This window comes from Panthera tigris, chromosome D3, assembly GCF_018350195.1.
Source record: "Panthera tigris isolate Pti1 chromosome D3, P.tigris_Pti1_mat1.1, whole genome shotgun sequence".
NCBI lineage: Eukaryota > Metazoa > Chordata > Mammalia > Carnivora > Felidae > Panthera > Panthera tigris.
In genome coordinates this window covers 27850651-27878072 of record NC_056671.1, presented here as the reverse complement: position 1 = coordinate 27878072, position 27422 = coordinate 27850651, and the positions used below count along the sequence as shown (strand labels likewise).

Below are 27422 nucleotides of genomic sequence, written 5' to 3'. Positions count from 1 at the left end.
CTGTGCAGGACAAACACTTCTCCCTGGGCAGATGCCACTGTCAGCCTAGCTAGAAGGGAAAGTGGCCAAGGCACACTGATGTTAGCCTTCATGGCTAGGGTGGAGGGCAGGGGCATGACACATCCCCGCTGACCATCATTGGGTGCTACTGGAGTGAAATGGCATCCTGCACTACCTGGCAAATCCCTCCCCTTTCGGGGCCTCCGTGTGCCTGTGACTGACGCAGGGCTGCACCTCTGGGACCCACACGCCTCTCATTGCCCACAGCACCCCAGCCTGAGAGGCCATAGCTTAAGAAAAGATCTCTTTATTCCACGTCTTCCGATATTTTTACACAAGTAAAATAAAATGCATATCTCTATATACCGCGATCCGGGTGGGAGGTGGCGTTCTGGAACAAACGCTGCCGCTGCACCCTGTAAACATGATGGGGTGGAGATGGGGTGGGTGGGCGGGAGGTGTCCATCAGGGAGGGCCTGCCGCCTGGTGCTGGCTGGCGGCATGGAGGGGACCCCATATGTACACACACCTGACTGCTGAGAACGGCCTCGCGATCGGTGGCCGGTCAGCAGGGCCCAAGCACCGTCCACAGCACCAGCGCGAGGCCTAGGGGGGCCAGGCCGCAGGCGAGGCTGGGCAGGGCGCCTGAGCCCTCTGCATCACCAGCCCCACCGCCCCCACTGCTCGCCTGGCCCAGACGGCAGTGGCTGCTGCGGGTGCGGTTCTTGCGGGAACAGCCTGGCCTCCTGCGAGGGCCTGTGGTGGGGGGCCCCGGTGGCTCGGAGCCCTCGGGCCTCATCCCGGTCAGTGGGGGCTCAGCTGAGCCAGGCAGGGTCCCGAAGGGGGAGTCGTTGATGTGCCGTGGGCCAGAGCCATTGCCTGGTGGGCTGTCGCCGGATGGCACACGTCCCTTGAGCGCGTTGCCGGCTGAGCCTGGACTGCCAGCCTCCAACACTGAGGCCTTGTCCGCGGCATCAGGCTGGCAGCATTTGGGCAGACCCAGACGCTCGTCATCAGTAGGCCCGCCGGTCCGGATGGGACGGGAGGGCCTGGCAGCGATAGCGCAGCCCTCCAGGTCGGTGGCAGCCAAGCGCTTGAGGTCACGGCCAGCCAGGTGTGGGGGCAGGCTGCAGGGCAGCTCAGACGAGGAGCCTCGGAACTGCTGCAGCCAGGCCCAGAGCGGGCGTGCCCGGCAGTCACACACCCAGGGGTTATCATTGAGCCGCAGATACTGCAGGGAACGCAGGGGTGCCAGGGCTTCTGCGGGCAGCGCAGAGAGGTTGTTGGCAAACAGGTAGAGCGTCATGAGGCGGCCGAGGTCACGGAAGGCATGCGGGTGCACATGGGCCACACGGTTCTGATGTAGAAGGAGGCGGTCGAGGCTGTGCAGGCCACGGAAGGCGCGCTCAGGCACGCTGGGGATGCGGTTGCCGTGCAGGAAGAGGTGCGTGAGGTTGCCCAGGTCGCGGAAGGCGTCATCTGGCAGCGCCTGCAGACCGTTGTCCTGTAGGTAGAGGTACTGCAGGGCAGCCAGGCCACGGAACAGGCCGGGGCCCAGCTCCTGCAGGCCGCAGCGGTCCAGGTGCAGCGTGTGCAGGCGGCTCAGGCCATGGAACGTGGTGGGGTCCACGGCTCGCAGCTGCGCATTGTCGCTGAGGTCCAGCTGCTCGAGAAGGGTTAGGCCGGTGAAGGCAGCAGCATCAATGCGGGTCAGTGCATTCGAATGCAGCCACAGGATGGTGAGGTTACGGCAGGCACGGAAGCCGGCGGCGGGCACGTGCACGATGCGGTTGCCGTGCAAGAAGACGCGCTGGCTGGCGGCCGGGATATCAGTGGGCACGGCCTGGAGGCCCTGCTGCGGGCAGCTCGTCGTCACCTTGGGCTCGTTGTAACACACACAGGCACCTGGGCACGGTGCTGCCACCCGCCACGCCTGCAGCCACAGCACCCAGGCCAGCAGCTGGCTCCCTGTGGGCAGAGGAGAAGGTGGTTAACAGGCAGAGGGCTCTGTGAGGATGGGGGTCATGCTGGAGCCAGGCGGGCCCCTGAGACAGGGCCTCAGGAGGGCCTAGAGCCGGGCCTAGGACATGCTGTCACTCCTGAAAACACAGGTGCTGTGATCCCTGCTCCACCTGCCACACAGAAACCGCTTCACCAAAACCTGCCAGGGGAGTTACATGTTCTGCACCGAGGAACCTCACCTTGGTTCCCATGCCACCCTGCCACCCTGCCCAGCGCTCAAACACACAAGCTGCGATGCCTGCACCCCAGCTACTCAGGGTTAGCTGGGTCACCACCGAAGCCCATTTAAAGGCCTCCTGAGATAAACACTCATGCCTGCAAATACCTTTTCGAGACTCCAGTGAATCCCTGGACCTGCCCACCCTCCCCATCAGTCCCAGCACTGTCCCTGGCCTGTCCCTTGCTCCACCAGCCCACAGACTAGGCTGGGAGAGACGCCCTTGGTATAAACACTGAGGATCAGGCTGGCCAAGCTCACACAGAGCAGAGGCTCACTCCCAGGCCTGCCAGGCAGCCAGCTGCCGGACTTCCAGTAGCTTCCGCAGCAGCCCCTCCTGAGGGCCCTCTCAGGCTGCAGGAAGGGAGGGGCTGTGGCTCAGACCCTGTGCCCTGTCCAAGCCCCCTTCCCAGGCTCCAGAGCCCCTGGAGCTCCTGGGCTGCCTGGATTCTGAGGAGGCCTCGCCACTGCAGAGAGCTGTGCTTTAATGAGGAAACCACAAGAGCCTTAGAGCCAGGAGCCACAACCCCCAGTGGCCCTCCTGTAGGGGGTCTGGGTCCCACCAACAGGGCACATGAAACTGCTACAGGCACAGCAGACTCCAGAGTAACTCTACTCTCACAGGATCAGGAGCCTGGATGCCTAAGGGCAGGGGTGCAGCCCTGCCTACCCTGTGAGCCCCCTCCAGACAGGCTGCTCCCTCCTCCACACATCCTGACTTGGCATGGAACTCCTCCTGCAGCCTCCTCCCCTCGGCCTCATTCTCTGCTTGATCTCCTCCCCGGGTGAGGAGCTTACTCCTTCCCAGCCAATCGATGTCTGCATAATTCCTCATATGCCCTCCCCCCGTATCTGGGGGCCAGACACACACACGGCCTCACCAAAGACCTATACTCCTGGTACGCTGTATCCACCCTGGTCTCATCAGCAGGGACACACACCCCAATACGAAGCTCACTGCCTATCATCCCACCATTAGAGTCCCCTCTTTGAATGCCGAAGAGTCTTTTCTCCTTCAGGAGTGAGTCTATTAAAATGTGAATCCCCCTGGGAGGGTTATGGCTTATCAGCTAACACTTGAGTTATCAGCTAACACCTTCGTTGACAGCTAACACCTGCATTGACAGCTAACACCTTTCTTGGCAGTTAGCTAAGAGCAGGATTCTGCAGACATGAGGCCGGCTAAGTGCTGGGGCCGGAGCCAGATGGGAGGAAGGAGAGGCCTGTGGGCCAGCTTCCCCTACCCAGAACTGTGACCTTGGGGACTCCCACTCATGCTGGGTCCCTCACCACACTGGATTCTCTCTGCCTGGGCTGGTGCAGATGCATGCCCCAACCCCAGAGCCTGAGCAAGGCCAGCTGGGGATAAGGAGTGTGCCCTCTTGGAGTGTGCCCCACATCCTGGGGGATTCCTCTGTCCCTTGTGTTCTGCCGGCCTCCATGCCGAGTCATTTGTTAGTGGCTGGGTACATGGCAGCCCCGGGATGGGGGTCCAGAGAGGCAGTCCTGGCCCAGAACTCCCCAAGCCTAGGGCACCCTTCCCCAGGCTGGCCATGCACGGGAGGCTATGAGGGGGCATCTCAGCCAGCTATTCTATTTAAACTGCTGACATCCTCTCCAAGCTCTCTCCTTATGGGGCTTCTTGGGCAAGTCGGGCCTGATCATGCCAGCTCTCACGAGCATCTCACCTGCCACCGGATGTAACTATGCTATGAAAACAGCACTTCCTGTTCCTGAGGACTCACAGCAGAGGAAGACGTGGGGCAGGGTGGGATGGGGGCCCCGGGTACTCACCGGGCTGGGCTCTGGACCTCACTACCACGGATGTGCCATGTCACCAACCATGCTACTGTGCCAGTGTCATCAACCGGGCCACACCACCAATCAGGCTATGTCAGCAGCCACCCATCGTCACCACGCCTGCTACATCACCGTCTGAGCCGTCCGGTGGCTGTCAGGCCTGGAGCCATGGTCTGTGAGCTCAGCTGGTGTCAGGTTCAGCTGACTTCACCAGAACCAGCCGCTCCTCCAGCCTCCAGCCCTCCCCAGTCTGGGCCCCCACGAGGCTGTAAGCCACGTGCTTGGGGCTACACCCACTCTGAGAATGGCCCAAGGCTCCAGGGCTGAGCCACACCATGGGGGTAAGTGGCAGGGCAGCCGTGTGGCTCAGCCCTGCCGGGAATCCGGCATCAGGAGCAGACATGGCTCCATTCCCGCTGAGCCAACTGCTTTTCGGAAACCAACTTCTGAGGGTTGGTCCCTCTGCACGGACCTGCTGTCAGTGCAGTGGCCAGTGGTGGGCTGCCTCCTCGCTGCAGCCACGGTAATTGGCTCCAGCCTGGACCCCCTTGGGGCCTGTCTGCTGGTCTCCATGGCAACCCCTCCGCTGAGCAAGCAGAGGGGGCATCTTTTTATGAGATAATCAAACCCAACTTTGCGGCCTGTGTTCATATTCATAGCAGGGGCCCTAGGGACGCAGAAGGCCCTGCCAGGCTGCAGGATGGTATTCCCTGACCCCACCCCAGGGGCTGGGCCCAGTCACTCATCTGACCCCTCAGAATCCTAAAAAAAGCCTCTCCATCTTGTCCCCCATCTGGTTCCCCCATCTGTCTTCCCAGCCCATCCCCTTGTCCCATCCCCTCAGCCCCATCTCCCACTCATGCCCAGCCTCACTGGGCTCCTGTTCTCAGTAAGCACTCAATACCAGCTCACCTCCAAACAAGTGACAAGAAAACAGCCCTGCCATGACCCTGGCCCCCACACAGAAACCACAGTGAGTCACACTCCCATACCAGGCCGCCAGGCCACCTGAGCTTTGCACAAACCCAGACCAATCACCCTCCTGCCATCCCTGGGGCTGATTCTTGCCTCCTCTTTCCCTAGGCCTCAGTGCAGAATGGCCCTTCCAGGGGTCTTCTACAGTGCCCTCCCCATGAGGTCATGGGAGGGGCTCCCACCTTAGCTCAGGTCTGCCTCAGGAGCAGTGGCAATGGCACAAAGGTCACCATTGGGGAAGGATAAGCCACTCCTGCCTGGGAGGATATGGAGGGAGGCAGTGATTAGATTCTGCTCAGGGCCTCTCCCACCAGGGCAGCCATAGATGGGGCAGGAAGGACAGCTGATGAGGCCATGCAGCCAAAATCCCAACAGGCCTGGGTGTGGCCCAGGTGCCTAAAGAGCACCTGCACTGTTCACCCTGCCCCAGCTCCTGGGCAGCAAAGGGCCCAGGTTCTCCTTCATGGTCACTGAATGGGGTTGGGGGGTGGAGGGGAGGAAGGAAGAGGAAGAAGAAAGGTGGGGAGAAGGGAGGGGAGCCAGGAGGGGCAGGAGGCTTCTGGGGACTCACCAGCAGCTGCAGGAGCCAGTGGGCAGCGGGCAGGCGGCTGCTGAAGTCAGCAGCTCAGAAGCAGGGATTGCCAGAGGCTGCAGGCTCAGGAGATGTCTTTGGTGTGTTCCCTGGCCTCTACTGCTCTCAGACCCTCTACCCTGGGCTGAGGTATGCAGGTGCAGCACCCCTGAGGTTCTATGGGACACTTCTTCCCCTCCCCTGGTGAGGTCATAGAGATAGCACAGGGCTGGCAGCCTTGTTGCCCAGAGCACCGGCTCAATGTCCTTGGGCCTCCCCGCTGCAATGGGGTGGCAGAAACACCCTATTCAAGGGGGCATTACGAGGGTCTACCAGCTAGCATAAAAGCCATGTGTCAGAGCTGCATAAGAATTCTTTTAATACTATCACAAACCCATTTTACAGATTAGGAAACTGAGGCAGAGTGATTAAGCCCTGGACTTCTCCCACCTAGAGATGGTCCAGGGGAAAAGGTGGGAAAGAGAAGCGGCCACGGTGCCATCCAGAGGGGCCGGAAGGCGTGTCCAGCCCAAGCCTGAAAAGCAGCCGCTATGTGGCCTCCACAGGAATGGAGCCCAGTCTGCGAGGGTGTGGGCAGGCACCAGGGGGTATACAGCTCCCTCCTGTGTCATCTGCGGCAGGTAGGGGACATCTCCATGGAGGATCTGAGTTGCTACCTGCCCCCCAATCCCCCCCAGGAGGCTGGGGTCAGTAGGGTGTGGAAGGTCTGGGCAGCTGTAGCACAGCCAGGACATTGGTCAGCTCAGGACCCTCTCAATCACCAAGAACGTCCCGAGAAGGGTCACGTCACAGACCGCAGTTACACGGCAGAACAGGAGGCCACAGCTCAGCACACCGAGGCCAGAAATAGCTCCGGGCGGGGGTGGGGGGCTGGTGGCGTCCACACACCGCAGAGGGTCAAGGCACCCCAGCAGTGCTACACTCACTCTTTCTTGTCCCGTGACTGCTCCCCATCCCTTCCAGCCCTCTATCAGTGCTTGGCTCACCACCCACCCACCTTCCCCCTCAGTCATCCATCTGTCCCCCTCGGTCTTTACTCCTTGCTCACAATCACCTCCCACCTTCTGTCTGTCCTCCAGCCCATAGACACGTGCAGGGGGCAGTGTGCATGCCCATGGCATTTCCTAGGCCCCTTCTCTGGCTCTAGGGGGAGGAGGGTGGCAGCCCACCCCTGAGGGGGCCTGCATCTCCTGGGGGTGGGGTGGCTGCCAGCCCCTGCTGCCGGTCATGCCCCTCAAGGCCCCACTCCTTATTGATCTTCTCGGGGAGGCAGTTGCAGGGGCAGGCCAGGTCGATACACGCAAGGTCACCTGCCAGGGAAGGAGGACACTGGACCCAGGGCTGAACAGTTCCAATAGGCAAAGCTGTGTGCAGTGGGGGAAACTGAGGCCCAGCATGGGCAGAGCCAGCAGGACCAGCCTCCTGAATGCACTCAGTGCACAGGTGGACTTAGGACCAACAGAGGTCTAGTGAACCCTCCTAGGGACCTACTTTATTTTCTTATTTTACAGGGGAGGAAAATGAGGTTTGGTAGGGGAAGCCACTTGCTCATAGCCCCAGGACTAGAAGGCCTTTCAGCCACTGAAAGGCCTCACTTGGCAGTGGAGAGTTAACACTCCCCCATCCCCAGCTTATTATCACCCCCACCCCAAACCCATATTCCCTCTTAAAATTTACAGCCAACACGGTACATGGGAGGGCCCTGGGTTCCTTTCAAATCAAAGAAACAAAGGCTGCCAGGGGAGGGGTTTGGCCCACTTGTGAGGTGGAGGCTCTGGATGTACAGCTCACCCTAAGGGTGTGTTCCTAAGGGGACACCCCATGATAGGGGCAGCACTGAACACTGTAAGCACAAGACCAGTCCCTGGTTTATAGCACTTATGGTCAAAGAGCAGGCTGACCATCGTTGGTCACTCTGCTGCATGGCATGTGCTACATGGGGGATTTAAGGGGCCGGGGAGCCCTGACCCGGCCCCAGACATCAGGGGTCACCAGGGGAGGAGCCCCAGAGCCCACTGCTAGGGTGAGCATCCAGGCAGACCCTCTGATGAGTAGGATTCTTGGCCTGGTGATCATGCCTTGGGAATCCATCCTTGGTCAAGGCTGGGCTGCTGGACCAGAGGGCTCTGGAAACTCACCCTGTCCAGCCATGTTTCCACCTGATGCCCATCTCCCTTGGCCCCCACCCCAGGGAGCTCCACACTGGGGACTGATGATGCCAGCATCTGGAGGCTCTGTTCAGCTGAAAACCTGCCCAGGGCACAAGGCACACCCCCCTCACTCTAGGGATTCAGCCAGCATCCCCTCCCTCATAGGAGGTGGGCATCCCCTACCTCCCTCCATCAGGCCACCAACAAACACCCGCTGCCTAATTATCTGCAGAATCTGTCTCTACAACTGCTCATTGGTTGGTCCCTCAACTAATTCAATCTGGAGGCCAGTGTGGGCTTGAGTCCCCAGAGGATGTAAATGAGGAATTAGTGAGTGGCCAATATGCCCCTGCCTCCCCCCACAGTGGGGCTCAGGAACAGGGCACTCCCAGTGTTGGGGCCTGGGACCTGCACTTCCACATACCTGTCACCATGCCCATCTGCCCTCCCTGACCCCTTTCCACTGCCAGCTCTTGTCCAGGCCTGGGTGCCTAGCCTGGCAGGGCCAACAGTGCTGGGTCCTGTCCCCACCCCAATACATCCCATCTCCTCCCAGGACACTGCATCTGTTACCTGCCAGAAGCTGACCATTCCTGCGAGGCCCAGAGCATCAGCCTCCAATAGGGCAGACACTGTGCAGGAGTGCACTCTTGGGGGCACTTACAGGAATACACACCTGGGGTACACACCTGGGGCACCTACTCAGGGTGCATGCTATAGAAACACACATGTGGGTACACACTGTAGTAGCACATGGGGTGCATGCTACAGGCGCGCACACTTGGGGTGCACGCTACAGGAATGTACGTTTGTGGTGCATGCTATAGGAACACCCACTCGGGTGCACACTATAGGAGTACACAATAAAGAGGACACTTTTGGGCCTTCGACTGCCAGGGCCGAGGTGAGTGAGTCGGCCAAATAGCAGAGGGTTGCTGTGATGAGACCAGACAGACATGGGGACCTCTTCCCAGGACGCAGGGCTACAGAGGGTCTGCTCTCTTCTGGAGTGGGAGAAGACAGGAGGGCATATCCCCGCATGCTCTGGAGCCCTGGGCACTTGTCAAACATCACCGGCAAGGCAGGCAGGTGGCCTCTGCCTGAGTGGGATTTATTCTAGTATTGAAAAGACAAGTGCAGGTCTCGGGAGGCCTGCACCCCCTCACCCTCTGGGATCAGCCAGTCTTGCCTCTTGGCCATCTGCCTTGGATCAGCCCTAGTCCTGAGGGAGCAGCTGGACTGCAGCCAACCCAAGCTGGCCCAGGACAGCTGAGATATTGCAAACACCCCTGACCAGGGCAGTCAGGCCTCAGGAAGGTGTGTAAAGTATGAAGGCTGCTCGGGGGTTTTGTAACTAAGCCAGGGTGGTGACAGGGGGCAGCACAGAGAGACCACAGAGAAGCCCAGTGGGGGCTGGTGAGCACCCCTGGAGAGAGACAGGTAGGAAGGACCATGGGGTCTGGCCCTTTCAAGGGGACGAGGGTTTCCAGAGGCAGTGAATGAGATGCTCCCATTTGGGTCACCACCAGCCAGGGCACCACATTCAGGTGATCAGTGAAACCCTCATCAGAGCTGATGGGTCCTGGTGCCTCCTGTTCTATCGGCATCTGGCAAACCAGTCCACCAGCCACTGCCTGTCTAGGTATGTAAATAATAGGTTATCAACATATGGGCACACCTGGGTGTTTATTGTGCCACTTTAGCACTACCATGGCTGAGTGGAGTAGTCCCGATGCATTTTGTGGCCTACAGAGTTGACATTGTTCAGGATCCGACCCTTCTGAGAAACAGTTTGCTGACCTGGCTTGTGACTGGAGCACACAGAGCACCTGCTGCATGTGGGTGTTGCCGCCTTCACCCTCACAGTGGCCTCACGGAGGTCACTTGAACCCCCACCTAATGAAAAGGAAACCAATGATCAGAGAAGGCCACTGTCCTGCTGAGACCACACTGTTGGGACGGACAGAGGCTGGTGGCCTCTTGCGGGGCTGGAGAGGGGGAAGGAGGGAGAGTGACCCCCAAATGGTGTGCAGGTCAAAAGAGAAACAATGATTTTATTAAAGAGGCTGTTGAGGGGCTAGTGGTCAAACACACATCAAAGAGGGCACTTACAACACTGACAAACAAAACTGGCTGTAAGAAGCACAGGAAGGATGTCCCAGGCAATGGGGTGGTGGTGGGAGGCACCGATCCCTGTGGCACCTGCTTGTGCTTCAGGGAGACACATCTAAAGAGGATGGTTTCAGGCCGGGGGCGGGGGGGTGGTCTCTGGGCCACAACTCTCTCCATGCCATTCCAACAACACTGGGACCCTGTGCCCTCCTCTAGGGGCTCTGTGGCCAGGTCACCCTGAGGGCAGCCTGCTGACCCTCTACCATTAGCCTGTCCACTTGGGCTGGGAGGAGGGGACATGGCAGGTCAGGTATGATGCACTTCCCAGGTGGGTAAGGTCGAGGCCTGGGCTGACAGAATCTTCAGGACAAAGAAAAAGTAAAGGTGAGATGACTCTGTCCAGAAAAGGAGAGAGGCAGTGGAGTGAGGGGGCCTCCTTGTAAGCAGGCTTCCTTGGATCATCCTGTGGACCCCTGGCCAGAATCTTGAATGGAAAGTGGACTGTGGAGGCCCATGATCCTTGTCACCAATGCCATCATCATCACACTGGCCATGCGCAAGGATCTCAGATCACAGACAGCCAAGACAAATCTGGGACCAACCTGAGGCTGATCTGGAGTGCAGTAAGCCTCACACAAGAGTGAGGAGCCCCAGAAGTGACTGAACAGCAGGCCAGCACAGGGTGGACACCAGACACCCCTGAGTAGGGCCACAGGATGCCCATTCCAGCATCGGTGCCTTGAGGCTGCGTAGGGCTTCTTGGCCAAGAATGTCTCCCATTGAGGCCCTGTCAGTCCACCCAGGGCCCAGCACCAGGGAAGAGGAAGGGAGAGGGGAGAGATGAGCCCTTGGCCTCCCTGGGACTGCCCAAGGCACAGACTTCCTGAGGTCTCACAACATCCCACAGCATAGCAAGGGGATGACCATCAACCCTACTCCTTAGACAAGGGTACTGAAGCTTACTGAGGTGAGGTGACCATACACACTAGCTGAGGACAGGGGACAGGGTCTAAGAACTCCTGCCATTTCCCCAGGTGACCAAAACAGACCCTGAGCCCTAGAGATCCATAAGGTAGAGAGACAGCTATTCCCCCCATAGAGGGCCAGCTGTTGAGCACACCCCCTATGCTCTGGGCTCCCTGACCCCTACTGCACCTCGTCCTCAGCCCAAGCTTATTGTTCCCTGGGTTGGTGGGCCCGGAGTCTGGTAGCCCCAGGCTCAGATGCGAGCTGCTCTGTACTCCTTCGTGGAGTGGCTGGAGAAGCTGCTGGCTGGCTGTGAGACTGTCTCCACACCCGTGACATGAGGATGACAGCAGGATAGCACCTGCCTTCTTGGGACCCTGAGATGCTTCCAGCTTTGTGGCTGGGGTCCCACCTTCCCAGAAGACCTTTAGTCAGCCCCATCTCAGGTAAGGGACCTGGGGAGTCAAGACCCACAGCTCAGAGGTGGCATCCCAGAGCCATACTGATCGCTCTGCTTCCAGCAGTCATGAGGCCACTCCAGCCTGGCCTGATGGCCCTGCTTTCTCCAGGAGAGGCTGAGTCCAGGCAGGAGAATGGGTGTGGGATGAGGGCCCAGAAGCCAGGCTGTACTGTAAGGATGCCTAGAGCTGCTTCCCCCACCCTCTCTGCCAGGTTCAGCCTCAGTGGAGTGAGGAGGCTCACAGACAGGCCTGGAGCCCAGCACAGCATGACTTGCCTCATGAGAGATCCTGTTTGTGCTCAGCATGACCTCAAGTTGCTGCTGCTTCTCATGCAATACTGGCATACTCAGTGGTTCTCCTCCTTACCCACCTACCACCCATGTTAGAAACAGGTGTTCATTCCCCCTTCTTGAGAGCCAAGATGATGGTGATGGAGTATATGGTAAGAGGGACAAGGACTAGGAAGATGGGGGTTGCTCCTCTGAAAAAACACCCAGAGAAAGGGTCTCCACCATGGGCTTCTGGGGGCTCCTGCCTGATCACCCCAAACCTGCCAGTTGATAAGCTCCATTCTCAATAGTGCTTCCCTAGAACACGTGCCCAGAAAACCAGGCATCTGAAAGAGGCTCCAATGCAGACTGTAGGGAAAACAACTCTAGAGAAAGCAGAGACAGTGCAGGGAATAGATAAAAATTAGGTAAAATCTAATCAGTTTCCTCTCAGGGATAGGAGAAGATTTAAAACAAGAACAGTGTGCTATGAACAAGGAGCTATCAGAAAATAAGAAGAGTACCTGGAAGTTAAAAATAGAATTGCTAAAATTACCAAAAAAATCAATAGAAGGGTTGGAAAACAAGGTCAAGGAAGTCTTCTAGAAAGAAAAACAAAAAGAGAAAGAAGGAAAAAAAATTGATGAGATTCAGAAGACAAATATAGGTCAAATATCTATTTGAAACAGAGATAATAGAAGAGAAAAAAAGTTATCAAAGAAATAATACCAGAAAATCTCCTAGACCTGAAGACCTGGCCCTCCATTGGGCAAGTGCCTAGCATAATAGATGACATTCACAATGTGATTTCAGGCCTCTGGGCGGGGGGGGTCAAAAGAGCTCCCAAGGGAAAAGCAATGTGGCATCAGACCTCTCTACAGCACACTGGATGTCAAGAAGATAACAAAATTGCAATGGCTTCAAAATTCTAAGGGACATTATTTTCAATATGGAATTCTGGAGCAGGCCAATCCAGCCTGAATAGGTTTGTTAACACATGAGGACTCACAGAATGATTCTTCACTGTGTCTTCCTTAGAGAGTTACTTGGGGATGTGCTTCAGCCAAAACTAGGATATAAACCCTGAAAGAGGAAAATATGGGGCCCAGGAAACACTGGGTGATGCTGGGAAGTTTGCTGGGCAGTTGTGAGGGGGCCAAAGCATGCTTGGTCCATGTGGGGGCAGCAAGACAGAAGCCTGGGGTCACACCTCCAGGTTTAAATGAGAGACCCAGTAGAACACCTGAGGTGGAGAAGAGTAAGCACATGAGGGTAGTAGATGGGACAAGAGAGAAAAGATAGAGTCAATTGTAAATCCAGGAAAACCAAAGGCCATACAAGAGTAGAAAGGCCACCAAGGTACCCACCCCCAATCGTGGTGGGGTGGTGAAGGGCATTTATGTGACCTGGGTTGGGAAACACTGTTTATGAATTTAACTAATGGTAGTGAGACAACCATACTAGGAAGTATACTAGAGAAGAGGGGGCATGGAAATGTGAAACACAAGGAACAGGAACAGTGGCTGCCTTCAAGGAGGAACAGGGGCTGGGACAGAGCAAGCCGATTCTCCAGACTAGCCCTGGAGGTCTGGGTGCAGGTTTTAACTTTGACCAAGATATGGTCGACCGTTTTATCTTTTCAAAATGGCTGCATATTTGGCACTGAAATGTCAGAAGTAGAGATAAATAAAAAAAGAGAAAGTGTATCTGCCAGAAGGTGGAGATGAATGTGGTCTAGAAGCAGGCATGTCTGAGGTGTAGGAGGACAAAGTGGGACTGTGATTGCTCGAGCTGCATCTCCATGGCCCTGAACAAAGCTCTTCGGCATCATGCTCTGCCAAGGGTCATCAAGGTTGCGTCCCAACTCTAGGGACACTCCGGGCTCTTGGCTTCAGAGGCCTCTGCTATTTAGACACTTGACAGGACAGCTTTGGCCTGAAAATTCAGCTGTGTGCTCAGACCTTCCACAGTCAGACAAAGCCTTACCCTAGCTCCTCCTCACCTCTACCCTGCTGCCAGTTCACAGACACAAGACCCCCATTAGCAGGAAGCCCAGCAGGTAAACCCGGCAGGGGCTGTGTGCACATGGTGTCTCCGGAGTGGGGGTCTGTGGCTCTTGGGGAGGGCTTGCCCTGACCTTGGCTGAGTGCAAACAGGCTTTCCTCGGCTTCAGTGAGAGCCCCAATTACGTTTCTGCCAAGGAACCCGTGGCACACAGGCAGGGGCAACGTGAATAAGTAATTGCTCTTTTATTAACGAGTGATAAATTATTCCTATATGATTGTGTGTGATAACTCTTCCTTATTTGAAATCAATTTGGGATGGAAATTGTTGGCGGCTTCTCACCAGTGAGGGTGGGAGGACCAGGCGCCACTGCCTCCTGGAAAAGCAGGTCAGTGTATTTCGGCTACTTCCTGAGGCTGATGCGCCAGGAGCTGGCATGCAGGAGGGGGTTGGCTGCCCTGGGGGCAGGGGCTAGGGAAGGTGGCCTTATTCCTCAGCACCTGCCCCTGGGATCTGGGAGGGTCAAGGCAGGTGTTCCGGCACAGCCTTTCCCTACCTCCAACACCTGCTGGAAGTGCTGAAAGAGGCCCAGCCCACCCCACTAGACGCAGGGCACATACACCTTGAGCCAAAGAAGTATCAGGCCAGGAAAGGAGCCCCTGAAAGCCCAGGCCCTTACTGGAGACCACCACAGGCATGGGTGGGCATGGCTGGATGATCAGGGTCAGGGGGCCATCTGCAGGCCACATTCCACTCACTGCCCCCCCCCCCAACCACCACCATGTAACCCTGAGGCCAGGGCTAGCCTGATCTTTCATCCCCACAGAGGACATACCCAGTGCCCAGCTGGACTCCAACCCAGGCCAATGATGGTTCAACTTTATCAAACCCGAAAAGGCATTTTCCTTTTTCTTACATATTTTCCTAATGATTTCCCCATCCTCATTCCCTCCTCCCCCAGTTCAACACATGAGGGTCTCCAGCATGAGATGAGGCCCAGGTCAGTCAGACCTGGTCTGGGCCCCCCACCGGCCCCGCAGTGCCCCTGGCAGGTCCCCAACTCCCAGGGGCTCAGCATGATTGTCTGTTGATCTGTGTGAGGGGCTGCACTCAGCAGGTGCTCGGTAACTGCCAAGCAAAGGTAAGAAAGACTGCACTTCCGAAGGCCCCCTTCAAATAGGCCCTGCAGCCTTGGTGGCCTCACATGGGGCCAGGAGAGCCCCGTGCAGAGGAGGAAGCAGATGATCAGGGAACAGGGCGCCTTTGGCGCATGTGCCAGTGCAGACCTCTTCCCGGAAATGCATACTTAAAACCTTGCAGTCAGTCAGCTGCCTCCCTCCCAGCCCAGGCTGCAGGAAACCAGGCTGTGCCCACCTATCCCCACTCCTACTCCTCCCCAGCTGCCTCCCTGTCCCATCATGGCTGCTACAGGCCTGAGAGGCCAGGGCACCTCCCAGCTCAGCCACTTTGTCCAGCTCAGCTTAGGCACCGCTAGTGACCTTGCCTCTCGGGTCTGGGTTGGTCATCTGTGAAATAGGGAAGTTGGGTCTGAGAACCTGACAAATCCCCAGGGGTTTGGGGGCACTTGGGTGGACCTGGGTCCCTGATACCCCACACCTTCCTCCACTGCCAGGGTGCCCACTTAACCACATACCTCGCTGGTCAACTGAGCAGGTCTCCATGTTGCTTGCTTCTGCCAGTTGCCCCCATGGACTGTGGGCTCCACAGGGACAGGGCCACACCTGGTGACTAGCACACACCATAGATGTTTGTCACATGAATGTAAGAAATGTCCACCACTACAGGCAAGTGGCAGACTTTGCCAGGCTGTGGGAACAGCATTCCCTGAGGATGTGCAGGCCCAGACAGCCTATGGGGTACTGATATCCCCGTGGGGAGTATGTGGCAACAGCACCTGGAAGTCAAAGGCAATTTCATTTCTGCTACAGAAATGTTTGTGTCGCCCTCAAATTCCTATGTTGAAGTCCTAACCCCCAGTGTGATGGTATTTGGAGGAAGGGCCTTGAGAGATGGGCACCTAGATGATGTCATGTGGGTGGGGCCCACACGATGGAATTAGGGCCCTTATAAGAAGAGACAGTGGGGGGTTTGTTTTCACTGTCACCACATGGGAACATGGTGAGAAGGTGGCCATCTGTAAGCCAGGAAGAAAGCTCTCACCAGAACCGTACCGCACCGGCACCCTGATCTCAGACCTACAGCCTCCAGAACTGTGAAAAAATAAATTTCTGTTGTTTAAGCCACCCAGTCTGTGGCATTTTGTTATGACAGCCTGAGCTGACTAATACAACTTCTTTCTTACATCTGATATATTTTCCCAGATCTTTTTTACAATGCACACAAACCAGTAAAATCAGAAATGCTTTTAGTTTGGTTTATTTGGTCTCATGTACCAACACTGGATGGGGAAGCCCTGCCCCAAGAAGGGTGAATGAGGCAGTGCCCTGGCAGCAGGACCCCCTTCCAAGACTCCCATGCCATGGGATCCCCGCCCACCACAGCCAGCCCTGCAGGATGGCCGGAGAAAAAGTCCAGGGCTTTGGTGCAGCCTCTGCCTCTCTGGGGCCTCAGGCAGGTCTTCCAACCTCTTGGGACCTGCTTCCTCACCTGGAAAATGGAGATACCAAGACCCACCTCACAGGGTATGGAGAGACCCCACAGCCCACTCAGGGGTGGTGCAGAGTGGGTACAGAAAATTCATAGCCCACCTGTGGGGTCATCTCAGGAGGGATGGGTCATATCACCCCCCGGCAGGGACCCACTGCCCCCACCTGACAGAAGGGAGGTCAAGTCACAGCTATAAAGGGCATGCTGGTGCCTGACCTGGCCTAACTCCAGGCTCTGATTCTGTCATGTGCACCGGATCCTGTGGCTTCCATGAGCCTTTGTGTAGGCAGTTCCCCTTTCCAGAATGCCTGCCCTATCCCAACACATCCTCTTGGAAGGGCTCTTCTCCTCACAGTCCCACCATGCCAGCCCTTGGAAGAGGACCCTTCCCAATCTGTTCCCCTCCCACACTGCAGTCTTGCCTGAGGCGTCCGTCCATTCTTACACCCACCCTCAATGCTGGACTCAGCCCCAATGGGGCCATTTAAGGAGCAGGTGAATAAGTAGAGACCTAGAGCTTGGTCAGGGTCTCAGCCATGGGCTCCCACCATGGGGTACTTGGCAGGGAAGAAGCACAGCTAGGCCTGAGGGGTCCTGTGTTGAGTTACACGCCAAGCAGGTCTTAACTCCACCTGGGCCTTGGGGTAGTGTAGGGGTAGTGAGCTGACCAGTGTTGGTGCTGGCCACGTGGCAGGAAATGAGCGGCAAGGGCCTGAGGATGAAGGTCTGTAGGCCCTCCCTCCCTAATTCTTACAGGCTGCTCTATCTAGGAACGTGTCGCCCCCACCCTCCAGGCCTCCTTAATCACTGGTGGGGAAGGTCATATCTATGTCAGGCTTCCTGTAATCTGGAGTGGGGGGGGGAGCAGTCAGCCACGGCATCAAGGAGGGCTCCATAGGGGCACTGAAGTGCATGTGCACGCGCGCGCGCGTGCACACACACACACACACACACACACACACACACACACACACACTGCCACAACCTGCCTCGGGCCATCCCCGGGGGATGGGCTGTGACTCCGGCAGCAGGTAAAGAATGGAGTCCATTAGGGCCACCATCTGTCTCGGCAGTGACGGGTCCTCTCAGTGACATCCGGGAGGTATGTAGATGGAATATCTTTATGGGGAGAGTTTTTCTTTTGCCAATTTTCGAACAGGAAGCCAGACACTTGTCACACCTGTCCCCGTGTCAGCCTCTGCCTGACATAAATTGGGGCTGAGGCAGGGAGATGAAAGACAGCCTGGACATGACAGGTGTGCAGGGGCCACATGTCATACGGCCGGGAGCACACAGAGCAGTGGGCTGGCCTCCCGCTGGGGCTGGGCCCAACACAGGGCTGGCCTCAAACTAAAGGCTAGAAAACACTTAACCAAAGAGAATGAAAGGAGAAACAAGTGACCCTCAGGGACCTGCCCAGGTCCCCTCCACCCAGCCCCTACCCCTGGTGTACATCTTGTTGCCTAGCTAACCCCATCAAAGGTGGGGAGGATCCTGCCCAGAGGATGGGCTGGGGGGTCACCTGCAAGGCCATATGTAGGAACCACAGCCCCAGGGCACCCTTTAGCTCCTTCATCAGTTCCTGCCATGTGGGGAAAGCCACCCATGCCCTGGGGTGAGAAGTGCTCACTGCCAGTGGGGCAGTGACAGTCCTGTACCTTCCTCAGATGGCCCTGGGGTCTCGGTCTCAGCTCCCGAGGAGACCTAAGAGCTGAGTTCTCACCAGGCTCATTGGCCATTGCCTCACACAGCTTCATCCCTTGGAAAGCCCCATGGAGCCTCGGGGTGGGGGCTGGGCAGGGGCGTGACTAGCCAGCTCTGTGCTCTCTGAGGACAAGAGGGGTGCTGAGTGTGTCTTGGGAGAGCAGGGAGACCTTGAGCAGGATGGCGGAGGGAAGTGGACAGTGGAGAGCTGTAGGAGGAACTTGGCAGGGCTCTGGGAAGGGTGGGGGGGCAGGACAGAGCACTAGGGCCCACTCCCAGTTCCTGGCTGCGGTGTGCTGTGGAGGCAGGTGAGAGAGCTAGGTGCAAGCATCCTGTGTGACCTTGGGGCCCACAGCCCTCCCAAGACTGCTGTGATGTGGTGTCCAGCCCATTCTGGTGACTGGCCAGGACTGGCCTTTCTCTGTAATTCTGCTTCTACCCATGTGTTTGGGGATGGGAGGTGCTTTTGGGCTGGAGGCTACACCCTGGGGGCAGGTGGCCCACCCTTCTTCTGCCTGCACCCCACCCTGCCCAATGACCATGGGGTGCGCCTTCCACCAGACCACAAAGCTGCTGCAAAATGAACTGTGGGGCAGAAGTCTCCACATTGTGAAGGCAGAGAAACCTTGAATTTCCTTCTAAGTCAGGATGGAGTGACCAGGCCCAGTGCCCATCTGACCCAGGCCCCTGCTGGGACGTGGGCCCCTCGCTGAGAAGTGGAGATGCCTTACATGGGTCCCAGCGTCCCCTCCAGACTCCCCTGCCACTGGCCTTGCCTGGATTTTTGCACGTCCCACCTTGACCTCTGACTTGGCTCCCCTTGGTATGAACTGATGTCACAGACTCCCCTTGGGACAGGCGGCAAGGACCCTCATGGCTACAGGACTGCTGGGGAGTGGCAGGCCCCGGCGGGGCTCCTCCTCTGTGCTCCCATGGCTCAACAGAGGCTTCTGCTTCCAGTGGCTGTACACCCTGCTTCCTGAGTTACACCACAGACCCCCCACCCCTGCCCAGGACAGGGCCGCTTCAAAGGACTTGGGAACCTGAGGGGTCCCCTGAGAGATGGGGGCTCCCTGACCCACTGAGGGCCCCAGAAGCCCCATCACCAGCTTCTATTTCCACAGGAAGTTCCATCTGAATGGGACAATCAAGCTTCCATGAAGGGCTGGGCCCTGGGGGCAGCACTCAACATTGACTCCCCCTTCAGAGTCTCCCCCCTTTGACAGAAAGACTCAGAAGGTGAGTGACACACCCAGGTGTTCAGCTGGCTCTGGGCTAAAGCCAGGAGGGTCCCAATGCCAGACACTGCCTGCCCGGCTTTTGCCTGGAGGGGATCCCCTATAGGTTGGCATCTCTGTCTCTCTCTAGACCCATGACTTTGCTCATCTGAGTCCTGGAGGGGGGCCGCCCTCTTGCAGCCACCTCAGACAACTGGTCTGTACCTGACACCCAGCAGCCATCCCCAAGGGCCATGACTGCCAGCTCCTGTGTCTCCTGGGAACTGACTCAAGTCACTGCCCATGAGGCTGCTCCACCATTCGTGGCTCCCTGTATCCCAGTGCCAGGTCTGGGCTGGACTTGGGCACGTGGAGATGGGGAGGCAGGCACAGGTATGCATGTCAGGTGCTGAGACCAGAAACTGGGGGCCTCTCCCACTGAGGGTAGAAGAAAAGGTTCCCAAATGAGACTCCCTGGCCCAGGCCCTGAAAACAAGGGGGGCTCATGGCAGAGTTTAAGCAGGAGGAGCTTGGCTGTCAGGTAACATGTTATAGAAAGCATCTCAGAGCCTGAATGGAGGACAAGATGGCAGGCAGGCAGCTGTGGGCATCTGTGGCCATAAGCCTGGGAGGGGGCTGGCTTGCAGCAGGCCCTCAGTGAGGGATAAAAGGGGATGGACCTCCCTGGGGCCCAACTGGACACTGGACTTGTTTTGGAGGATGGGAGGCAGCAAAGACCCTGGGCCTGGGGTGTGGATGATGGGGGTGGAAGGCAGGTGGTACAGGGGTAATGACCACCAGACCGACTGGGTCTGAGGGACCTGTAACTCCAGTGGAACTCCACATGCAGGGGAAAGAGATGTGGAGTTGCTGGGTGAGGGCAGCATAGGGGCCTGAGATCCCTGCTCAATTGCATAGGCCTGACATACAGCAAGGAGGCAATAAACACTTACTAAGCAATCATGGGGACCAGAGGGCCAGAGCAGAACTCTATGACAGGTCAAACCAGGCCCCAGAGCTGGCCATGCTGGAGTGGGTAGGGAGGTAAGTAAGTTTGGGGGCTCTGGATTCCCAAGCTGGTCTTGAGACCCCCCCCCCCTCCTTTCATGTCTGCTCACTGTCCCTGCTTTTTATGGAGCACATACTGTGTGCTTGGAGCAGCCACATGACACCATGAGCCAGCCACCCAGCCCCCACCCATTTCCCCCAGAGCCCAGCACCCTACTCGCCTCAGACTTGGAGCATTTTCCTACCCACAAAGGCACTGAACTGGAAGCACCATGTTTGGTCAACAGGCGCTGATTATGGATGAGGCCTCTGGTGACCAGGAAAGGGCGGGTGCTGCCCAAGGTCACAGAGTGAGCCGGCACTGCACAGGTTGATCCAACGCCTGCCCAGACTTCAGGATGGGGAGACTTCTGGCAGGTCCCTGAGCCCGCCCCATCTGGGCCCCAGCAGGAGGTGAATAAAGGCAACATCTCAACAAGGTCACAATAGCTGGGACAGATGGAGGACACAGAGCTGGGCCCAGGCAAGTGAAAGGGCAATCTGAGAAGGCTCCCTGGAGGAGGTGAGGGACCCAGAGCTCTGCCTTGGCCTGAGCCCCTATGCACGCCATCCCCTTCCTCAATGGGCCCCTCACCAGTTTCAGCCTCAGCCTGACATTTCCCGTGACATTTGCTGCAAAGAAATAGAGTCATAAACCCAAAGGTTAAATTTGCACATTGCCTCACACTGCCAGGAGAAGCGTGGTCCCTCCACCCACCAGTGCCATGGCTGCAGGGTTTGTGTGGGATGGCCCACCCATCCCTGGGGCCTTTACTAGGGGCCCAAAGGTCCCCCTCCCAGGCCCTCCGAGGAATCTGAGCCACTGATGCCCAAAACAGTTTCTGGGCACAGCAGTCCCTGAATCATGTCACATGGGGTGCCTATCAGAGGCCCTGCCCAATCCACTTGCAAACCTGAGGCTCCGAGACACCCCGCAGTAAAGGAGCTCTGTCAGTGCCACTTAACCCAGCCAGTCCCAAATTTGCTTGACCACAAAACCCTTGTTCAATCCGCACCAACATTCTGTGGAACTTCAATTACACGGAGTGTGATCTGTGATGGCCAGTTAGGAACGCCTCAGTGCTGACCAGCGAGCACAGGAGCACCCCCAGGGTGCCGGGCGAGCTGCCTGAACAAAGCTGGGTCAGCTCCTGACACCCCAGCCCCTCCAATTGGGCTCCCCATATCACCATTGGCCCAGCTCCACATGCCAGGCCCAGATGGGGCTCACAGCCTGTCAGACCCACCTGAGCCAACCCAAGCTCCTGGCCTCTGCCCACATAGCACCTTCCACAGCCCCTCCAGGAGGTCTGCCCTAAGTCCTGCCTTTCAGCTCCACCTCCCGGCCTGGCTGCCCTGTCCTGGAGCGAGTGGGGTGATCAAGGGTGTAGGATGGTGCCGCAGGGCCCATCCCCCATCCTCGCTCAGCAGGGCAAGGCAGAGGGCCCAAGGCAGAGGGCCCTCTCTGACAGGGAGACAGGACTGTCAGGATGCTGCTGGCTGAGGGCAGAGGCTGTGAGAAGGGGGTAGGAGAGAGGTAGCCCAAAGCCCAGCTGCATAAGGGCCATCCTTGGAGTCAGAGTCCTGATCAAAGCCTAGAAGCAGATTCCACCACTACCAGTGAGAAACCCTACCCCAGGGAAGGGAGAGGCCCAGGGAGCCCATCCATAAAATGTTGGGAGGGGGTGAGGATCAGGGCTTGCTACCATCAGGGGAGGGGGCCCGTGGCCACACCCTGGGGGAGACCCGTGGAGTCCTGCACTGAGGACACTGGGGGCATACACTAAATGCATCTCCTGAGGGCCAGCTCCAGGACCATGGACACTGTGAGAGACTGAGGCAGGTTCAGATAAATAAGTGATGGCGAATCTTCAGGAAGGGATTCCACACACACCAGTAAACCCATGATGCACAAGAATAGTTCCCGACGTGCAATATGTTTAAAATACAGCGACAAAAGAAGAAACTGCAGCACACAACACCCGGCTGGGCCCACACATGCCAGTGACGGCCTGGGGAGATAGAGCGGGTGTGGACAGCATGCCCACCCTCTGGCTGGGCTTCCAGTTTTGGCTCTGTGACCAGCTGTCCTTTAAAGCATTGAGTCCTATAAATTCAGGAGAGCAAGGATCACATCCCCTTATTTGCCTGGTTCCAAACAGGGACAAATGAGTGAGTAAATGAACGGGTGTCTGAGTAAACAGATCAGGAGCAATCGCAGTGTCTGGGATGAGGCAGCTGGGACACAGGGTGGGGGACACAGAGAGGGGTTGAGGTTGTTGAGGGGTTACCTTGAGAGAGAAGGGGGGGCTGGGGGCCAGTGCTGTGGCACAGCTGGAGGGAGAGCGGGGGACAGCCAGCCTGGCTCATTATGGACCTTGAGGCCCAGGCCCTAGGTGGCCACCGAGGGAGGCAGCCCTGCCTGGGAGTCAGGGCCCATCAGGCTAGGGCCGGGGTGACACGAACTTCATTAACCAGGCACAGTCAAGAGCCCTCAGGAGCCCCACAACAGGGCTCAGGGGCAGGGGTGTCGCACACTCATGCACACTAACTCACACCCATTCACTCATTCAACGCAATTCACTCGTTCACCATGGAACTGCTTCCTCGTGCTCCTGTTCTCCTGACCCCTTTCTGGATGCACAGACTGAGGCTCTGTGGAGACACTGGCCACAGGTCCGGGAGAGCAGGAAATGCAGTCCTGGGAGATGGGTTCCCTCTGCCTCCACCAGCGGGGACCCTCCTGGTGCTGCACCAGCTGCCACAGGCATCCATGCCACAAAGCCATGAATTTGGGCCTGGGGCAGGGAGCAAGGTGGGGAACGGAGCCAGGAGGCAGCACTGCTCATGGGTGAGCACAAGTCCTCTGGCCTGGGGGCAGCAGAGGGAGGGGAGCTGGAGTGCAGTGAGCATGGGGGAGCCAGGGCCACACATGGCCAGGCCCTCATAGTCTGTTGCTCACAGCGAGTAACAACAAACAAACTCTTGGCCCTGTGATGGGTCTCAGGCCAGCCCTCAGGTTCCTTGGACTGCGGGACTTCCTCTTCTGCCTTCCAGAGCCCCAGCACAGCCTGTGGTGGGGGGGAGGTCTTCTACAGACACCCCCACAAGCCCTCTTGCTTCTTGAGACCCACTGGGCCCTCTCCCTTACCTTTCATCCATGACCACAGAGAGAGGGTCAGTCCCAACTGCAGGACACCCAGCTGGCTGTTAATGTTCACATAGAGAAACTGAGGCCCAGGTATTCTGTGAGTTCTCTGCTGGTGAGGGGCAGAGCAGAGATGCTGCCCAGCTTGGGAAGCACATTGCTGGCCACCTCCCACCTTCTGTAGTGCTTTCACTCGCTCCCTGCCCCCCAACTGCACATCACCCCTTTCCAACTCCCCTGTGACCTCTATGGGCCTTTATTTCCCCATCTGCAAATAGGCACAAGGGAGGTCCAGTTGGCAGTGCAAGGTTTCTGGGAGGACTTCCATTTGTGGGAACCACTGACTGGGGTGGCGTGGGGGGTGATGTTTTGGGATTTTGAAGGCAAAAGTACTGGCATCCGAAGCCCATGGGGACCTTGGCCTGGAAGTATCCCCAACAACCCGTGAGGGATAACTGGGCCATGTCACTGGCCCAGGAGAGAAGGCCGAGGTACAGAGAGGTGAACTGTCACACCCAAGGTCATACCACTGACGGGTAGCGTAGCCAGGACCCAAATCCAGGCTGTCGTTCTGCCATCCCACACCCAGCAGCCAGGGTTTATGAGTGGCCCTCTGCCAGGTGGTAGGGTGTGACCACCACCTGGCTCAGTCCCTCCCATAGAACTTGCTTCTTCCTCACCTTGACTGGCTTACAAAAGAGGAATGGCCAGCTCCTCAGCCTGCCCACCTATGGGGCCCAACCTCCAGCCTGCCCCTCTGTTTTACTCCCACACACTCTGTAAGGATGACCCACTTGTCCCCATTCTATAGACAAGGACACTGATGGTGGCTGGGGGACAAGGCAGTATGGCCCTGCCTCTCCGAGCCCGGGCCCAAGGCCCTCCTCACCACAGTGAGAGCGGATCATCAACACCCTTACCTCAGTGCCGCACATAGCATCTGAAGCCGGTGACACCACAGAGCACCTCGCCAATAAGGCTCCTACCATGGAGATACTAAGGCACAGGGACAGGGTCTTCCTGAGGTCACCCTGGGTCAGCCTCGGTGTGGGCACATACCTGTCCCCCATTGGGCTTAGTGGCAGTGACTGCACAGCATGGGGGAAGGGTCTGGTCTATGTGTCACTGTGTTGACCTCGAGGTTTGAAATAAGCCTTCCCTGCCCGGGTGGTCCCAGCCCCCATTGGCCACCATTGCCCCGTTAAGGGGGGGAGGGGAGGAGTGTCTGGGAGCCCTTTTGCCTCATGCCCTAGTCTGGGCGCACTGAATTAGCTCCCCAGCACACATCCTTAGTGCCTCTGCTGAAGATTTGGGTAAAACCTGGTCGCAGCCTGTCTGGGCATACAGGGGCACCAACAATGGAGGCAAAGAAACACATGCCGATGTGGTCACAGGCACATATGGTCATGTGTGCAGACACACACGTGCAGAAGCATACTGAGTCACACACATGAACACACCACACACACACACACACACACACACACACCCAGACCCAAAGGGGCTGTGGAGGGGTGACTCCCAGGACTTGGGGAGAGGCAGACAGAGGTGGGGCCATGCTCCTGCAGCCTGTTTCTCGCCCCTCCATCTGTGAGCTCTGGCTGCCCAGAGCCTCCCCCTCAACACATGTGCATGTAGGCAAGGGAGTGGGTCCCACTGAGGGGCCCCAGCATGTGCCAAGTGGGGAGACCACAGCAGGCACGCTATGTGCACGCATGTGTGGCTGTGGGCGTGCGGGCGGGGGTGAGGACATGGATGTGCATCCACAGCATGTGTGCGCGGGCACACTGGGGCAGTCTGGCATGCATGTGCACACGCGATGTACAAGTGTGCAGCCCTTGTAGACACGTGCACGTGCAAGGAAACGTGTGTGCAGCCTGCGGCACTGTGGACATCAGCAGGGCAGCCCGGGTGGGCACCAGGGGAGCACCCTCCAGGCGGGGCATGCCCAATTTCCCCCATAGGAAGTCACCCTCCAGACCCCACCTCTCAGGACCTCACACCAGGGGTCCCATGAGGGCTGTCAGGGAGGGGGTGCTGCCAGCCCCACCACTTCTGGAACCACTCAGTTGAGCCCCCAAGGGGCCCTCAGGTTGCGGGTGTGGAGGTGCTAAGGCTGCCTACTTTCACCGCCAACCCCCTGGGGTAGAGCGCTGGGCCAGCCCCGCCCCCCCCCCACGCCCTCTACTGTCGCCAACGCCCCCATTTCATCCCGCTGCGGCCTGACCCCAGAGAAACCAGAGGTCCTGAGCGGACTACTAGGGGCAAAGGTGAAAGCAACCTAGTACCCCCACCCCTGCTCCGTACCCACGTTTCTGCAACCCTGCTCATTAACCCCTTAGAGGCCAGGGCGCTCCGAGGCTGGACCCCGCCCTTCCAGCCAGCAGACCCACCCGGCCCGGGCTCGGAGTTCGGGGCCACAGGGCCCCGCCGCCCCTGGCCCCGCCGCCGCGGCCAACTTTCCCGGGAAGCGGCAACTTTTCCTCCTGCCGCGGGCTCCGCCCTCCCGGGGCCGGGGTGCCCGCGGCCCCAGTCCGGCGCGGCACTGCGGTGGCCCTCACGGCCGCCCGGTGACCCTTCCGCCTGCCTCGGCAGCCCCGGCCTGGCCCTGCGGCTCCAGGAGGGGCCGCCCCCACCGTCCCCACCCCGCCTGCCCGGATCGGGCGCGGCACAGCACTCACCTCCGGCGGACGCCCTCTTCATCTTAAGGGTCGGGCGGGGCGCGTCGGGGACCGAAAGTCGCTTCGGGGCCGGCGCCCGTCTCCCCGCGGCCGGGTCCGCATCCAGGCGCCGCCGCTCCGGCCCGGCCCCGGCCCGGCCGCGGGACGAGGCTAGGCGCGCTCCGCTCCGCCCGGTCGGCTGGGCTGGCGGGGCCGCGGGCGCGGAGGGCGAGGGCGGCGGCGGCGGCGCGGAATGGAGGGGCGCTCGCGGCGCGGGCCGGGAGCGGATGAATGTTTTATGGGATCATGTGGTTTGACGCGCGAGGAATCCGCCCGGTCCCCCCGCCGGCCGGGCCGGGGCGGGGCGGGGGCGGGGCGGGGCGGGGCCTCGCGGCGGGCGGGGCACTCACCTGGACTTCGGCCCTGAAGGGTGCGTGGGGCGGCGGGGGGAGGGTAGGGGAGCGGGGGAAAGGGAAGGGAGCGTGGGCGGCTCAGGGTCCCGGGGCGCGCAGGCCGGGCCGCAGGAGGTATTCAGCCCGCCCGGTGCACCGGTGCCACGCGCGGCCCCAGACAAAGGCGGCGCATTTCTGAAGAGGCGGCGGCCCCTGCAGGCGGCCGCGGGGATGGCGGCGAGGGCCGGAGCGGGCCGGGGGCGCGGGCCGGAGGGCGTGGGCTCCAGGGCGTGTCGGCCCGGACTGGCCGGGGTGTGAGGGTCACCGAAGCGTCCAGCCACCGGTAAGGACTTTGTCCGGAGGCCTGGAATGGCCCCCTCGCTTTCTCTGGAGCCGCCAGGGCCGAACAACCCTTTACTGGAGTAGGATTGCTCCATTTTTTCAGTTAGAAAACTGAGGCTCAAAGCTCAAGAGACTTCTGAAGCCCCGACCCGTTTTTGCACCAACTCTCTCTGGACTAACCCAGGGAGGTGACACAGTCACAGTCCTGCCCTGAACCACAGGTGCACCTCACCTTTTCCCTCCTTCGGAAAGGGGAAACCCAGGTGATTCCTAGCTGCCCACCTGCTGAGTATCCCCATGCTCCACAAAGCCAGCCGAGGCTTAAGGACCAAAGAACCCATTGACCCTGTCCTTTTCCCCTGGGCACCTACACAGACCTCCCTCCGTCCCTCTCCTCAGGGAATCTACCAGGGAATAAGCTCCTGGGTGCATCCTGGCATCTTCAGCCAGCTGTCAGGCCAGCATCCATGCAGCTGCCCTGCACATGGAGGAGTGATGGGAGCTGATTAGCCTTGCCTGAGCCTCTCTGAGCCTACCCTGTGGGTAAAAGGACCATGTGGATGAGAGACTGGCTGGCAAAATTGGTTCCGGTCTGCAGAACCCTGTGCCCAGGGCAGGCTCTGGACCCTTCCCTGTGACTACAGCATCTTGGCCAAGGGCTTGGTGGTCCCCCTGGGATTTCAGCCAGTGTCACTGGTTATATGAGTCTGAGAGAC

The 27422-nt window shown here is 58.6% G+C and overlaps 1 protein-coding gene across 1 annotated transcript; it reads right to left on the bottom strand.

Annotated features, from left to right (window-relative positions):
* Window positions 1-348: 348 nt before the first annotated feature.
* On the bottom strand, window positions 349-26106 carry RTN4R (reticulon 4 receptor). The gene is made up of 2 exons (XM_042962123.1): window positions 25994-26106; window positions 349-1968 (listed from the first exon to the last, which is right to left on the bottom strand). Exons 1-2 carry the CDS (start codon window positions 26013-26015, stop codon window positions 566-568), a joined length of 1425 nt encoding a protein of 474 aa, XP_042818057.1. The 5' UTR covers window positions 26016-26106; the 3' UTR covers window positions 349-565.
* Window positions 26107-27422: the final 1316 nt, after the last annotated feature.

Coding starts and splice junctions, on each gene's coding strand:
- RTN4R (XM_042962123.1), bottom strand. CDS start 26,015: ATGAAGAGGGCGTCCGCCGGAG. Junction 1,969..25,993: donor GAAGAGGGCGTCCGCCGGAG/GTGAGTGCTGTG, acceptor CTCTGCCCACAG/GGAGCCAGCTGCTGGCCTGG.